Source organism: Moschus berezovskii, chromosome 6, assembly GCF_049115385.1.
Source record: "Moschus berezovskii isolate FMDL1 chromosome 6, NW_MosBer_1.0, whole genome shotgun sequence".
NCBI classification, from domain to species: Eukaryota; Metazoa; Chordata; class Mammalia; order Artiodactyla; family Moschidae; genus Moschus; species Moschus berezovskii.
The window spans coordinates 31724344-31737581 of NC_142465.1; the positions used below are offsets into that span (position 1 = coordinate 31724344).

Consider the following 13238-nt stretch of genomic DNA (forward strand, 5'->3'; position numbering starts at 1 on the left):
CCTGTGATGATGAGCGGTGCAGGAAGATGGGTCGCGGCCAGACATACCATTGAGATGAACTCAACAGAGTGGTCTTTGATCTTCTCTAGCCAAGCCCAGTTCTCGAAAGGGATAAAAGTCAAGGAGAGTTGTGAAGAGCTAGACTTGGAAGGCTGCTCATCCCTGTGACAGTTTCACTCCTCTGACCCGCTGACACCGGCTCCCACCATGACCCAACGATCCTCTGTCACCATCAAGTCAGGGGGCTCTCGGAACTTCAGTGCTTCCTCAGCCAACCTCCTCTCAGGCTGCCGGCCCGGCTTCAGTTCCATCTCCATGATCCAGAGTGGGAAGAGCTTTGGGGGTGGCTTTGGAGGTGGCTTTGGAACCAGGAGCCTCCACAGCTTTGGGGGTAACAAGAGAATCTCCATCAGCAGTGGCTACCGCTCCAACCGGACCAGCTTCGGGGGTGCTGGCTATGGGTTGGGTCTTGGGGGCATAGGGTGCAGAGTGGGAGGAGTCGGCAGTGGCTATGGATTTGGAGGTGGGATGATGTCTGGTGCTGGAGGTATCCATGAGGTCACCGTCAACCAGAGCCTCCTGACCCCCCTTCACCTGGAGATCGATCCGTCCCTCCAGCGGGTGCGGAAGGAGGAGAAGGAGCAGATCAAGACCCTTAACAACAAGTTCGCCTCCTTCATTGACAAGGTGAGAGAGCGATGGGGTCCCCACCAGGAAAGCAGGTGGCACCCAGGAGTATCTCAGCTTTCTGTTCTTCTCTGAGGTCCTGGGGGCCAGGGGTGTGGAGGAAGTGGTTTCCCACCTTGTTGAGATGAGGAAAATGTCCATCTTTGGGCACCAGAGCTGTCTGACCCACTGCGAGAATATTGCTGTCTTGATGGATAGCCGTGAACTTGGCTTAAAATTAGACAGCAAAAGGGATTGGTTCAGAGAGCAGAGGATCAAGAAATGGAAGGTTACAAGTTCAGCTCACAGAAGTGGGCTGAGGTCACTTTTCCCTGCCAGTCAATAGGGGCAATGCCTGTGGCAGCCTCACTATTGATTTGATTGGTAAGGGAGGCACTCAGGGTTTCAGACTTTCCTTTCTGTGAGAGGAAAGCTGTGACGTCAGCCCCGAGTCTCCCCTGCTGTTGGCCTGGAACCATAGGGGTTTCCCCAGTTCTGGGGAAAGGAACAGTCCAGTGTGCACTACTGAGAATTCACACTGGAGCTAACTGCTTTCATCTGGGAAGAACCAGCTCAAGAATCTAGATCATTCAGGCTCCAATCCTGGAGTCTGAAAGAAAGAGTGCTGAACTGAGGGGCAACCAGCTCCTGTCGTCAGCTCTCCTGCTGGGAGAATCCCCAACTTCTCAGGCCTCAGTTGGGTTGAACAGATGGACTCCAAGGTCCTCTTGCAGGTCTAACAGGCTATGAAATGCCTCATCATATGGACTCAGACCTTTGAATGTATAAACCTAACCACAGGTACTGCTGAAGCCTTTATCACTCGTGTCCTTCACTTGATGTGATGTTTGTACCAACAGATGTGAGATTTCCAAGAGCCCAGTTCTGAGGGGAAGGATGTGGGCCCTGCTTTTCCACACTTCATCTAGCGGGGTCTTGGGGAATGAGGGGATGTGACCGGGGAGGACTTGGAGCCAGGACAATGGAAGAGAAAGTGGGGGTGGGATGCATTTGTTAAAGACCCTCTGTAGGCACACTGACAATTCCAAAGTCTTGGAGGCTCTGTTCCTTCATTCTCTGAGGCTGTGTGTCACTCCAGCTGCTCCCAACAGAATGATTGGTTTAGAGAAAAAGGTTTTACATGTTCCCGAGGCTGTCTCCCAGGCTGAGGAGCAGTTGAGTGCAATTCAGGAAAACCAGATTAGTAGCACAAGACCACAGGGACCTGAGGTCTGAGAGAATAGAGACAAGAAGAGGTTTGTCCAAGGCCACACAGCTCATGAGGGACATGGCTGAAATTGTACCCAGATCCCCCGAAGGTGACTCCAGAGTGATCTACTCCAGCATTCCTGGATTGTGGTGGCAACTGAGTCCAGATTCTAGATTTAGAGAAATCATGTTGAAAGCAAATGGGTGAATTTTCTGCCAAGAACCACTTGCCCATTTATTGGGAACCAAAGATCTCACTCAGTAATATGGTGGAGTGTTCTTTTCTTCAGCTACCACACATCAGCATGGTTTGATGTATTCAGATGGTTTCCTGACCCTCTGGCCCTCCTGCCTACCCTCACCTCCAAACCCAGCCACTAGCCAGTCTCCCAGCCCCATTGCACCAACATGAGCTTGTCTATTTACATCCCAGGCTCCTGCCAACCTGAGAACAAGGAGGAGGAGCCTGCCACCTGGACTCTGAGATCTTGCAGAGCTCCCCCCTGCACTGTCGGGGGTCCTGTATCCCAGAGCCCTGAAAGGCAATGGCTATAAAGACATGCTCATGGGTTCTCACCTCTGGTGGCGGTAGGTGCGGTTCTTGGAGCAGCAGAACAAGGTCCTGGAGACCAAATGGAGCCTCCTGCAGGAGCATAAAGCGACCAGGGCCAACCTCGAGCCCATGTTTGAAGGCTACATCAACAACCTGAGGCGGCAGCTGGACAGCCTGGGGGGAGAGCGCTCAAGGCTGGAGGTGGAGCTGAAGAGCATGCAGGAAGTGGTGGAGGACTTCAAGAACAAGTGAGTGGTAGCTCAGCCCTGAGGCTCTGGGCTCTCCTGAAGTGCCCAAGCCAATGGGGAATAGGGCACACACTCAGGACACAGAGGTGGACCCAGGAAAAGAACTGGAACTCTTAGGGACTTCCCTAGGGGTCCAGTGCTCCCAATGCAGGGGCAGGGATTCAATCCCTGACAGGGAAACTAAGATCTTGCATGCCACACATGCGCTGCGCAGCCAAAAATAAAAAAGAATGTGAGGTTTGGGGGAGGGGCTGGGCTTAGAAATGATAGCTCATATGGGCACACAGAGCATGATACATACAACCCCGCAAACTCTGGAGATGAGGAAAGTGAGGCTCTGAGATAGCAACTGACTCATCCAAGGTTATACAAGCAGCGACGCATTAGTGATGAACTGAACCCGTAGAATCACATGCTAACATTTGTTCACCTCAAACTGATTGCTGACTTACACAGTGTTCACGTATCCACCCCAACCCTGGCCAAGGCTGGGGTATGAAGAACAAGGAGGTGTATCTCCTGCCTTTTCCCTGGAACCACGCACACCCTGCTAAACATAATGGTATGTTCATATCTAAAGATACAAATAATTTCTTATTTCTACAGTTTTAATTTAGTTTTAATGTTTGTTCTTGGGCCAAACAAATCAGTTTTTGTTACCTTTTGTATAAGGTAATAAGAGCCCAGATTTTAGAGTTGCTCTAACATGGTAACCACAAGCCACATGAGACAATTTAAATTAAAATTAAATTCAATTTAAAATTCAGGCCCTCAAGGACACTAGCCACATTTCAAACGCTCAGTCACCACACATGACTAATGGGTCCCATAATGCATGCAGGTATAGAGCATTTCTATCAACGCAAAAGTTCTGCTAAACAGTGCTAGAGAACCTTGTCAGATTGATATTTTTCTTTAAGATTTTTTAAAATATTTGTTTACTTATTTGGCTACATCAGGTCTTAGCTGAAGCATGTGGGATCTAGTTCCCCAGCCAGGGATTGAACCCAGATCCCTCCACACTGGGAGTGTAGAATCTTAGCCACTAGACCACTAGCAAAATCCTCAGATTTACAATCTTGGCTTAATCATTTACTGACTCAATATCTACAGAAAGCTAAACTCTCTAAGTCCTAGTTCTTTTGTCTCTTAAAGGGGATATTAATAGTACCCACCTCATAAGGAGACTGAGAATATTAAAACAACACTTTCTTGTAAAGTACTCAATAGGGTAGCCAGTGCCTGGTACACGGTAAGTTGTTAACATGTGTTAGCTATTTTTATTATATTGATGATTAAGTATAATGTATGTAGTGATGCAAACATAGACAAGAGAAGCAAGTGCTGACAGATAATTCATAATATCATGCAAATATGGGATAAGAGTATTTCAATCCAAGAAGGCTTCCAGGAGGAAGAGACAAAAAAACTCAAGGTTGCGAAGAAAAGATGCACATTGGAGGGAAATGGGGGATCTGTTGGAGAGTGTGCTGCTGGTTAAAGGACAGCAATGTTCCTGTGGTAGGTGTCTAAGAGGCCTGTGCAGGGCCTCTTGAGGCTTGCCCTCTGGCAAGAGGGACTGTGAACTGGGAAACAGAGAAAGACAATTGCGTGGAGTTGGGTGAAGCAAAGATGATCATGTTTAATGAAAAAACAGTCTTGGGAAACAATAAGGGAAATCAGATTTGTTTTCCCAGATAACTTGGAAGAAGGCACAGTACTGATGATTCTGTAGACAAAAGGTGCAATAGAAAAGCGGAGGAGAGTCTGGTGGTATCCATCCTGTGTTCGTATACAGCTAACAAGCTGACTCATGGATGGGAAAGAGCCTCTGAGAGGGTAAGGGACCTGCCCTGGGTTATTCAGCCAATAGTGAGAAGGGATGAAGCCCCCTCCACAGCCCAGCCATCCCAAGCCTCTGAGAAGGTGAGACTGGCTGATGCTTAAGAGGTGGGGTGGGGAATGTTACCTTGAGTAGACATGAGACTTCCTTCCCAGAGATCAGTGGGGTGAGGAGGGCTAGGGAGAGTGGGGTTGCTGCTCAGGGGCAAATTGAAGATGAGAAAACTTGGTGGAGGGGACAAAAGGGAGATCTCTTATTCGCCTAAAGACTCCACTTCCCAGGCAGTGGGTCAGCAGCCGAGAACAGAACAACAAGACAACATGAGGGTGCCTTGGGGTGCAGGCGCCGGCCTAGGCCCAGACTGCCCCCCTCTACTGATATCTGTCCCTCCTCTTGGCTTAGGCAAGACCATGGGGTAAAAGGAATCATCACGCCCCTTCATGGGACCTCTGAGAATACAGCTGTGAGAAAGACCTCAGAAAGAATGAGGGGCAGTTCTGGTTTGTGTTGTTTCAAGTTTGGGTTTTGTTTGGACAGGGGTGGTTGTGTGATGGATTTGGGGTTGGGTAACACATGTAATTGGAGAAGGCAATGGCAACCCACTCCAGTACTCTTGCCTGGAAAATCCCATGGACCGAGGAGCCTGGTAGGCTGCAGTCCATGGGGTCGCTAAGAGTCGGACATGACTAAGTGACTTCACTTTCTCTTTTCACTCTCATGCATTGGAGAAGGAAACGGCAACCCACTCCAGTGTTCTTGCCTGGAGAATCCCAGGGACAGAGGAGCCTAGTGGGCTGCTCTCTATGGGGTCGCACAGAGTCGGACACAACTGAAGTGATTTAGCAGCAGCAGCACGTGTAATCGGAGAGCAACACTTCAGCAGCGTGTTTTCCAAGTCTGCTCTGGATTCCCACCTACACCCCCACATTGGACCTCATTCCTAGAAGCCCCGCTCTGAACAACCGTCCACTTCCTTCTCCCCGCAGGTACGAAGAGGAAATCAACAGGCGCACAGCAGCTGAGAACGAGTTTGTTGTGCTCAAGAAGGTGAGGAGACAGGGGTGCTCTGATCTGACTCTGGGCTCATGGAGCCCCTCCCAGGAGTGACAGCTGCCACATAAGTCTGCGGCCCTGCATACGAGGCTTTCTTTAATTTGCATAACCAATCTTGGAAGCACGTTTTACTTTAGAAGTGAGAAAACTCAGGTGCGTGGGGATTAAATAAGTTGCCCCAAGTTACCCAGATAACCAGAAGCGAGTCAGGATCCAGGACACCCAAGTCCAAGCTATAAATCTTAACACCAGTCCCCTCCCCAACGTGGATCTTATGCAGGAAAAGGAGAAGCAAAATGGGCCCTGTGCTGAGCTGAGTCTGTGAGACCTCAAGTCAGGCTCAGGAATGGGCATAGGACGGGGACCAGCTCCAGAAACTGTGAACCTTTCTGCTCAGTGTGGACGGGCAGAAGGAGGGAGAGATCCAGCCCTGAAGCTAATCTGGAGAGGGAGGAAGAGCAGGAGCAGCAGTGTGGGAAGGGGAGGAAGGGACAGAGTGTGAGGAGTGGGAAGCCTCAGGGAGAAGGTGAGGCCACCGCAGCGGAGGCCCAAGGGCCCAGGATGATTCAGGCTGTCCTCACTGCATGGAGGTGACATGAGAGGTTTTTCCACGTAGTACCAGCTGATGAGCAGATGGGCGATCCCCAAGAACCTGGTCCACATGCAATTTGGATCCCCCCTGTAAGTTCCACTCTATCCATAGCCTGGGAGAGAGAAATGCTCTTGTCCCCGGGAGCTGAAGTCCTCTAACCTAACTCACAGACAGAGGGGCCGGCTAACCCAAGAAGGGTGGGACTCAGAGTGACTGCATGTTCTGTGCCCAGGACGTGGATGCTGCCTACATGAACAAAGTGGAACTGGAGGCCAAGGTGGAAGCCTTAATGGACGAGATCAACTTCCTGAGGTCTTTCTATGAAGCGGTAAGCAGGGCCGGGGGCTCCCCCCAGAAGAACTGGAGGCTAGGGGCTGCGGCTGAGCACAGAGGCTGCTGGCCCCTTCCCTGGTCACCCCTCTGCTCCTCACCCCATGCCTGAGTTGGAATTGATGGAGTAGATGTTGCTTCCCCTACCAAGGGAGAATGTGAGTTTTCCCAGGGCAGCTGGTGGGTCAGATAAGGTGAGAAATTCGAGAATGTTCTGTTGGTCAGAGAAAAGAGCTGCCTGTCAGCGGATTACTTGTGGTTTCCATAGAACGATCTGAGCAACCCAGCTCACCCAACCCAGTTCAGATTTACCTGTTGCTTTTCCTATGGCAACTGCAGGATGATGTAATTATGCAGATCAAGTGGCAACTAGTGAGCCCTCAGGTGCTTCTAGAAGCACACAAAATATTTAACTGGCTCCCCTGAAGAGGCGTTTTGCTATGTGCCTCTATAAGCCCAACACAGAGCTCAAGGCTGCAAGATCCAGCGCTGGGCAAACACAGCCAAGGCCCTAAGTTCTTGGAGCTTCCAGGAGATGGGTAGCATGGAGAGAATCAAATAACTACCCCTTTTCAGGGGTGATGGAGAAACAGACAACAGGGAGTAGTGGCAGGCAGATGGTGGGTGATAACCTGAAGGAACTGAGGATCCAGAAATGCCAGAAGGAGGCCCATGTGACCTGTGTAGAATGAGTGAGTGGGGAGCAGCCGAGATGAGGTTAGTGATGTGGACGTAGGGATGCAGGGTACAGTGTGCACCTTAGGTAGGCCTGGTAACAACAGGGAATCTGCTCATGGGGTTGCATGTGTGTGATGCCCAACACAATCTGGTCATGTTCCAGGAGCAGGAACATGGGCTCTGGGTCTTCAGGTGGCTTCAGTGACCACACACTTGGGGGCAAAAAAAAAACAAACCCATCATTTTCTTTGCTTATTCACATCAATGCTGAAAACCAGGGTGATGTTGGTTCCCAATGCTGAGCAGCAATCCTATGGGCCGAGACTCCCCCAGCTAGGTCAGCTTTCAGGAATAACTATTTTGGAAACGCAAATTGCAACCTAACAGCAACAAAAGAATAACTTCTTGAATCAGGAAGTGCATGAACCAATTGTTAATAAAGAAAGGAATTAACAATTAATTAACAATTGACATTGTTGCTTAAAGATTTGGGCTTTGGATCAGTGATGCTTAAATTTTACAGCTCATTAGAATCTCCTAAAGATCTTATGAGAACACCAATTCTGATTCAGTATGGTGATACTGCTAGTCTGAGGATCACATTTTGGGAACCACTGTTCTAGATGATTCTGTAAAGTCATCATTAACAAATTACTTGTGGATTTTCTGCTTCAAAACCCATCTTATACAAGTGTTAGTTGTTCCATTGTGTCTGACTCTGCGACTCCATAGCCACAGCCCACCAGACTCCTCTGTCCATAGAATTCTCCAGGCAAGAATACTGGAGTGGGTAGCCATTCCCTTCTCCAGAGGCTATTCCCGACCCAGGGATCGAACCCAGGTCTCCAGCCTTTCAGGAGGATTCTTTACCATCTGAGTCACCAGGGAAGCCCCATGCAAACAAACGTGAACGTATTCAATGCTCACAGAAATCATGGGAGGCAGTAGCAGGACCTGTCTCTCTGAGGTTCAGAGGCGCTATCTAACCTGCTTGGCAGATCCTAGGCTTGAATTTTTCAGGTCTTTCTGCTGTTTCCAGGTGGTTTCCTTTTCCCTTCCCCGAGGAGCAGGGAGGAGCAAGGTTCTGAAATGGGGCTGGGACAGCACAGCTTTCCGGCTCTTTCTGACTCAGCTTTCTTTCCCAAGATAATTACTTTATTTGGAATAAAAGGTTGCATTTCCTTAGAACATGAGACATTGCAGAACTGACAGGTTATAACAAGGTGTGTGCCTTTGACAGTGGGAGTGACTTCTAGAAAATCTTGGCTACAGTTACCTGAGCTGCTTCTCCTTCTGCGCAGATAGAGAACAGGTGTTAACCTGGTGACCTGCCTACTGTCCCCCCAGCCCTTCAGGCTTCAATAGACTGTTCCGTCCTGTGGTACAAGGGAGGCCCTCAGTGCCAGGCTCTGTTCTGGGGTGCTGGGCACAGTCTCCCAACACACACGCACAAGTGCACACATGCAGAAACACACATGCAGGCACACACACACACAGGCACACACACACACAAACACACCCGACTTCAGCTTTCCCATGGTGGCCTCCTCACAGGAGCTGGCTCAGCTTCATGCCCAGATCTCTGAGACTTCAGTGGTCTTGTCCATGGACAACAACCGCAAGCTAGACCTGGACAGCATCATCTCTGAAGTCAAGGCCCAATACGAGGACATCGCCAACCGCAGCCGGGCCGAGGCTGAGTCCTGGTACCAGATCAAGGTGAGGTGTCAAGGTCAACTTCATGGAACAGTCTCAGAGAACTGAGATTTCAAAGGCAGATTTGATAAAAGCCTTGTCCTCCCAGTCTGACGGACTTAGAGGGATCTGAATTCAGCTTGGGGCTCACTCTGTCAGAGCACTCCTCAGGCAGCATCGTCAGGACCTGGGGGAACAACCAGACAAAGGCAAGAGGTGGTCAGTCCTGGCCCGAGGAGGATGAACACCCCTCTGATGCCTTGTAGAGGAGAGGCAAGGGGCAGATGGACAGTACCGGCCACTAGTGCTAGTAGGCGCAGGAGAGGGAGGGTGGGAGCAAGAGGCAGGTTTAGCTTCCTGCATCCAGAGATGAGAGGTAGAAATAGCTGGGGCTGAAAGGCTGAGCAGAGGCTGGTTAGGGGTTACCCAATGACATTTTCCAGATTAGAGCTGAGGAGTCCCTGGAGATACAAGACCTGGTGCCAGGGAAAACAAATATGAATGAGCTTTAAAATTAGAAAGTGACAAGCACCCCCAAATGATGCTGAGTTTGTGGGGGTGAGACACCTGAATATGAGGATGAAGGGCTAAAGGTGGGCTCTAGGAAGGGCCGCCTGTGAAGTGGAGGCTTTGGATATGGAGAGTGGGGGCAGAGCCAAGAGACAGTGCGATAGGTTTGACGGAGACAGCTGCCTGCAAAGGGAGGGGCGTCTAAGTGTTGCCTCAGAAGCCCTGTTGGGCCCTGGGAAGCCACCACCTTCTGGCCTCACCGTCCCTTCTCCTCCTTCTCCTTACCCCCAGTACGAGGAACTGCAGCGGTCTGCCGGCAGGCACGGGGAAGACCTCCGCTCCACCAGGATGGAGATCTCTGAGTTGAACCGGGTGATACAGAGGCTGCGCTCTGAGATTGAAAACGTGAAGAAGCAGGTAGGGCTGAGCAACCATCGGCCATCTCATCCATTCCCCTGCCTCGGGCCATGAAGAGAGTTCTCCCCAGATGAGTGATCGTCCAGTAATATAAACTTGTAGTCTTCTGCCCCTACCAGGGAGGCCAGGACCTTCTTTCTGAGATCCGTCTAATATCACTTCCTCTTGGAAAGATGCTGTCCTCTGGAGACATAGATGGCAAAACTGATTCACTTTTTACTTGCTCACAATTCAGAGTTCATATTGAACAGGACCCCGAAAACTATTTCTCCATCCTAAGTCACAAAGTATCCAAGGAGAACATAGATTAACCTTATTTTTAAAGATGATGATACCCCAACCTCCTTTCCATGAAATCCATTTCAGGAAATTCTTCCACATTTTTAACCTAAAGCCCATATCTTCCATCCTTCCTTGTGGACAATTTCATAAATTCCTGTGTCCTCCCGGCAGTATGCCACGCTCCAGGCCGCCATCGCCGACGCTGAGCAGCGTGGGGAGCTGGCTCTTAAGGATGCCAAGCACAAGCTGGCCGAGCTGGAGGAGGCCCTGCAGAAGGCCAAGCAGGACATGGCGCGGCAGTTGCGTGAATACCAGGAGCTGATGAACGTCAAGCTGGCCCTGGACATCGAGATCGCCACCTACAGGAAGCTGCTGGAGGGCGAGGAGTGCAGGTGGGCAAGCTCCTCTTCCTGCCATGGTCAGAGAGATGCCACCAGAGCACCGTAGCAATGCCACAGCGGCCAAGATCCCCGCAGTGTCAGGCCCCAAAGAGAAACGCTCAGAATAGAAACGGACTTAAAACTCAGATGATCCCCTGAGGCGTCCTGAAGCCATTCCCAGAGCTCCGATGGGACCCAGAGCAGGGCTGGGATAGAAGGTGTCAGGAGGAGGGGGTCCGTGACCACCAGAAGACCAATGGCAGGGCTGTTTCTGCCCAGGCCCTGTGATCAATGAGACCACACTCAGGACGAGGCAAGGCTCAGGGGCTCTGTGTTTGCCCAGAGAGGCCTACCATCTGACTGTCCCTCCCAACTTAGTGAGCACGAGTCTGTCTCCCCATTTCGTTTTATATTTGGATTTGATCTCTCTTCTAATGTCCCCTCCCAGAGTCACACCAACTTCCTACAGCTAATAGGCAAAAGGCTTGTTCAGCACAATGCCGAGTGCACAGCCAGCCCTCTGTGCCGATAGCTTTAAATACAAAGAATCCAGGGTTCTCTAACTTCTCAGCAAATGAAATATGTCTTTCTCTCCCCTCCTGCAACAGACTCACTGGAGAAGGCGTTGGGCCCGTGAATATCTGTGAGTAAATGTCTTGGGATGACAGAAAAGTGGGAGACGAAACGAAAGCTAACAGCATCTGTTTTGGTGAACAGATAGTCAATGAGCAGGGGCAGGGGTATCATTAAGATTCTCTGAGCGGCTCTGTGCAGACCCCTTTCTTCTTTGGCCCTTCCTCCCAGTGGGGTCAAGAGAGGTTCATGGTGGATTCACAAATTTACTCCACCCAAATCCCTGAGGACTTCAGTTATGGGACAGGACTACTCACGAAGCAACAGGTCCCTCATCCGAACACCTGATTTCTCAGCTAGTTCTGGCAGAAATTCAAACTAACAAGAGGTGAAAGAGCTAAAGACCTGTGTTGAGAACTAAGCAAATTACTGAACAAGGAAGCAGAGAGGTTTCCCTCAGTCCCAGGAAGGAAGCCAGGGGGATTCATTCTGCAGAAGGACCCAGCAGGCTCCAGCAGCATCCATGGAGTGTGGGTCCAGCCATGGGAGGGAGGAAAACCAGGATCAGGGAGGGCTGGAAACAAGTGAGTTAAAGGAACAGGGATGCCTCGCCTGGAGAATCAGACACTGAATGGGGAGGTTGAAGAGTCATCTTCAAACGCCCCACAGGATGTGGGGAGCTGCACTCCAAGGCAGGGAGCTTTCCATTGCAGAAGGGATTTGAGCAGAAACAAAAGGATCACCTCTCAGGAAGGCAGTAGAGGGGATTCCAGTCTGGGGAAGGTTCACCTGTATGGCCTTCAGGCCCCACCCATCTGGGAGCCTGTGATGCCCACCTCCTGTCTCACCCAGTGGGAAAGCCCCGGGTAGAAAGGAGGGATGAACACAGCCTCAGGGGCCCCAAGCCTTGCTTTCCAGCAGGTGTGACCTTGGGCCTGCCGCCTGGTGTCATTGCACCTGATTCTTCCCCTGAAAAATAGGGGTGTCATAGTAAGGGCATCGTCTCAGGCCTGTCGAGGAGACCTCTGTGGTCACAGCTGGGCAAGCTATGAAAATTGCCATGTCCTGTGTTCGTTGAGGCAGCTGGTGATGGGGACTGTGAGGCTCCCTGGGGAACCTGTGGGAGGGAGGCGCCTGGGCACAAGACCCAGGGACGAGGCTGCCAGTGTGCCCTGTGCCTTCTCTCCACAGCCGTGGTCTCCTCCTCTGGGGGCTCAGGCTACAGCGGGGGCGGCGGCCTCTGTGTGACCGGGGGCGGCTATGGCTTCGGCAGCAGCGGCTTCAGCAGCAGCGGCGGTAGTTTCAGCTCCACCAGCGGTCGCGGCATGAGCGGCACCAGCTCCAGCATGCGCCTCATCTCCAAGACCTCGTCCAGCAAGAGTTACAGGAGCTAAAGGGCCCCCGCCCCGCTGCCTCCCCCTAAGGCCCCTGGCCCCCAGGCCTAAGACCCGCCGCTTTGCTGCCCCCATGCACTGAATCACAGGAGGCACCGGGAGCAGGGAAGTAGCCTGTGAGTCCCCAGCTCGCCTGTTCATCCCTCTGCCTCCACACAGGCTCCCGCAAAAGCACCCCACTTGCTCCTCATCCCAGAGCCCTCCAGGGCCCACAGGCATCCATTCCAGCTGCCATAAGCCAAGATCTGGGCTGGGGCATTCCTTCAGGAGCTTCCTCCTGTCTGCCCCAGATCCCCCGCAGCCACAATCCTTTCTGGGGTTGCTTAGGGCTGATCTTGGTGCCCACAGAGACGCTGAGTGTGGTCCAGGCCTGCATTTCCCACCATAGACAGAACACTTCTCCTGCTTCCGGTGCCTGCCTATCCCCTCAAATTGCTTCAATAAAAATGTCACCGAGCTCTCTAGGTCTTGACTGAGTCTGTGTCCTATCCCACACTCAGAGGACGACCTCAGAAATGGAGTTCTCTGGGCGCAGGTTCTATCCACCCGCAGGGCTTACTCCAGGGCAGAATGAGAATTGCCTCCCCCGGACATCATGCAACAGGACCTCCACCCACCTCTGCCTCTTGCCATTGCCCAGAGTCTCTTGTTATACCCCTTACCTTCCAAGCCCCAGTCTTCCCTCACCAGCGCTCCAGGACCCAAGCCAAGACAATGCAAAAGGCACCAGTGTGAAGTGTCACAGTTAGACTAAGAATTGCCAAGCACAAGAATGTTTGAGTTCAGTCTCCTAATCCAGAGGTGAGGAAGCAAGA

At 51.4% G+C, this 13238-nt stretch overlaps 1 protein-coding gene across 1 annotated transcript; it reads left to right on the forward strand.

Moving 5' to 3' along the window:
- The first annotated feature begins 207 nt into the window (after positions 1-207).
- LOC129536562 (keratin, type II cytoskeletal 75-like) lies at positions 208-12777 on the forward strand. Its single transcript, XM_055395562.2, has 9 exons — positions 208-687; positions 2468-2676; positions 5506-5566; positions 6397-6492; positions 8727-8891; positions 9669-9794; positions 10248-10468; positions 11065-11099; positions 12221-12777. Exons 1-9 carry the CDS (start codon positions 208-210, stop codon positions 12421-12423), a joined length of 1596 nt encoding a protein of 531 aa, XP_055251537.2. The 3' UTR covers positions 12424-12777.
- Positions 12778-13238: the final 461 nt, after the last annotated feature.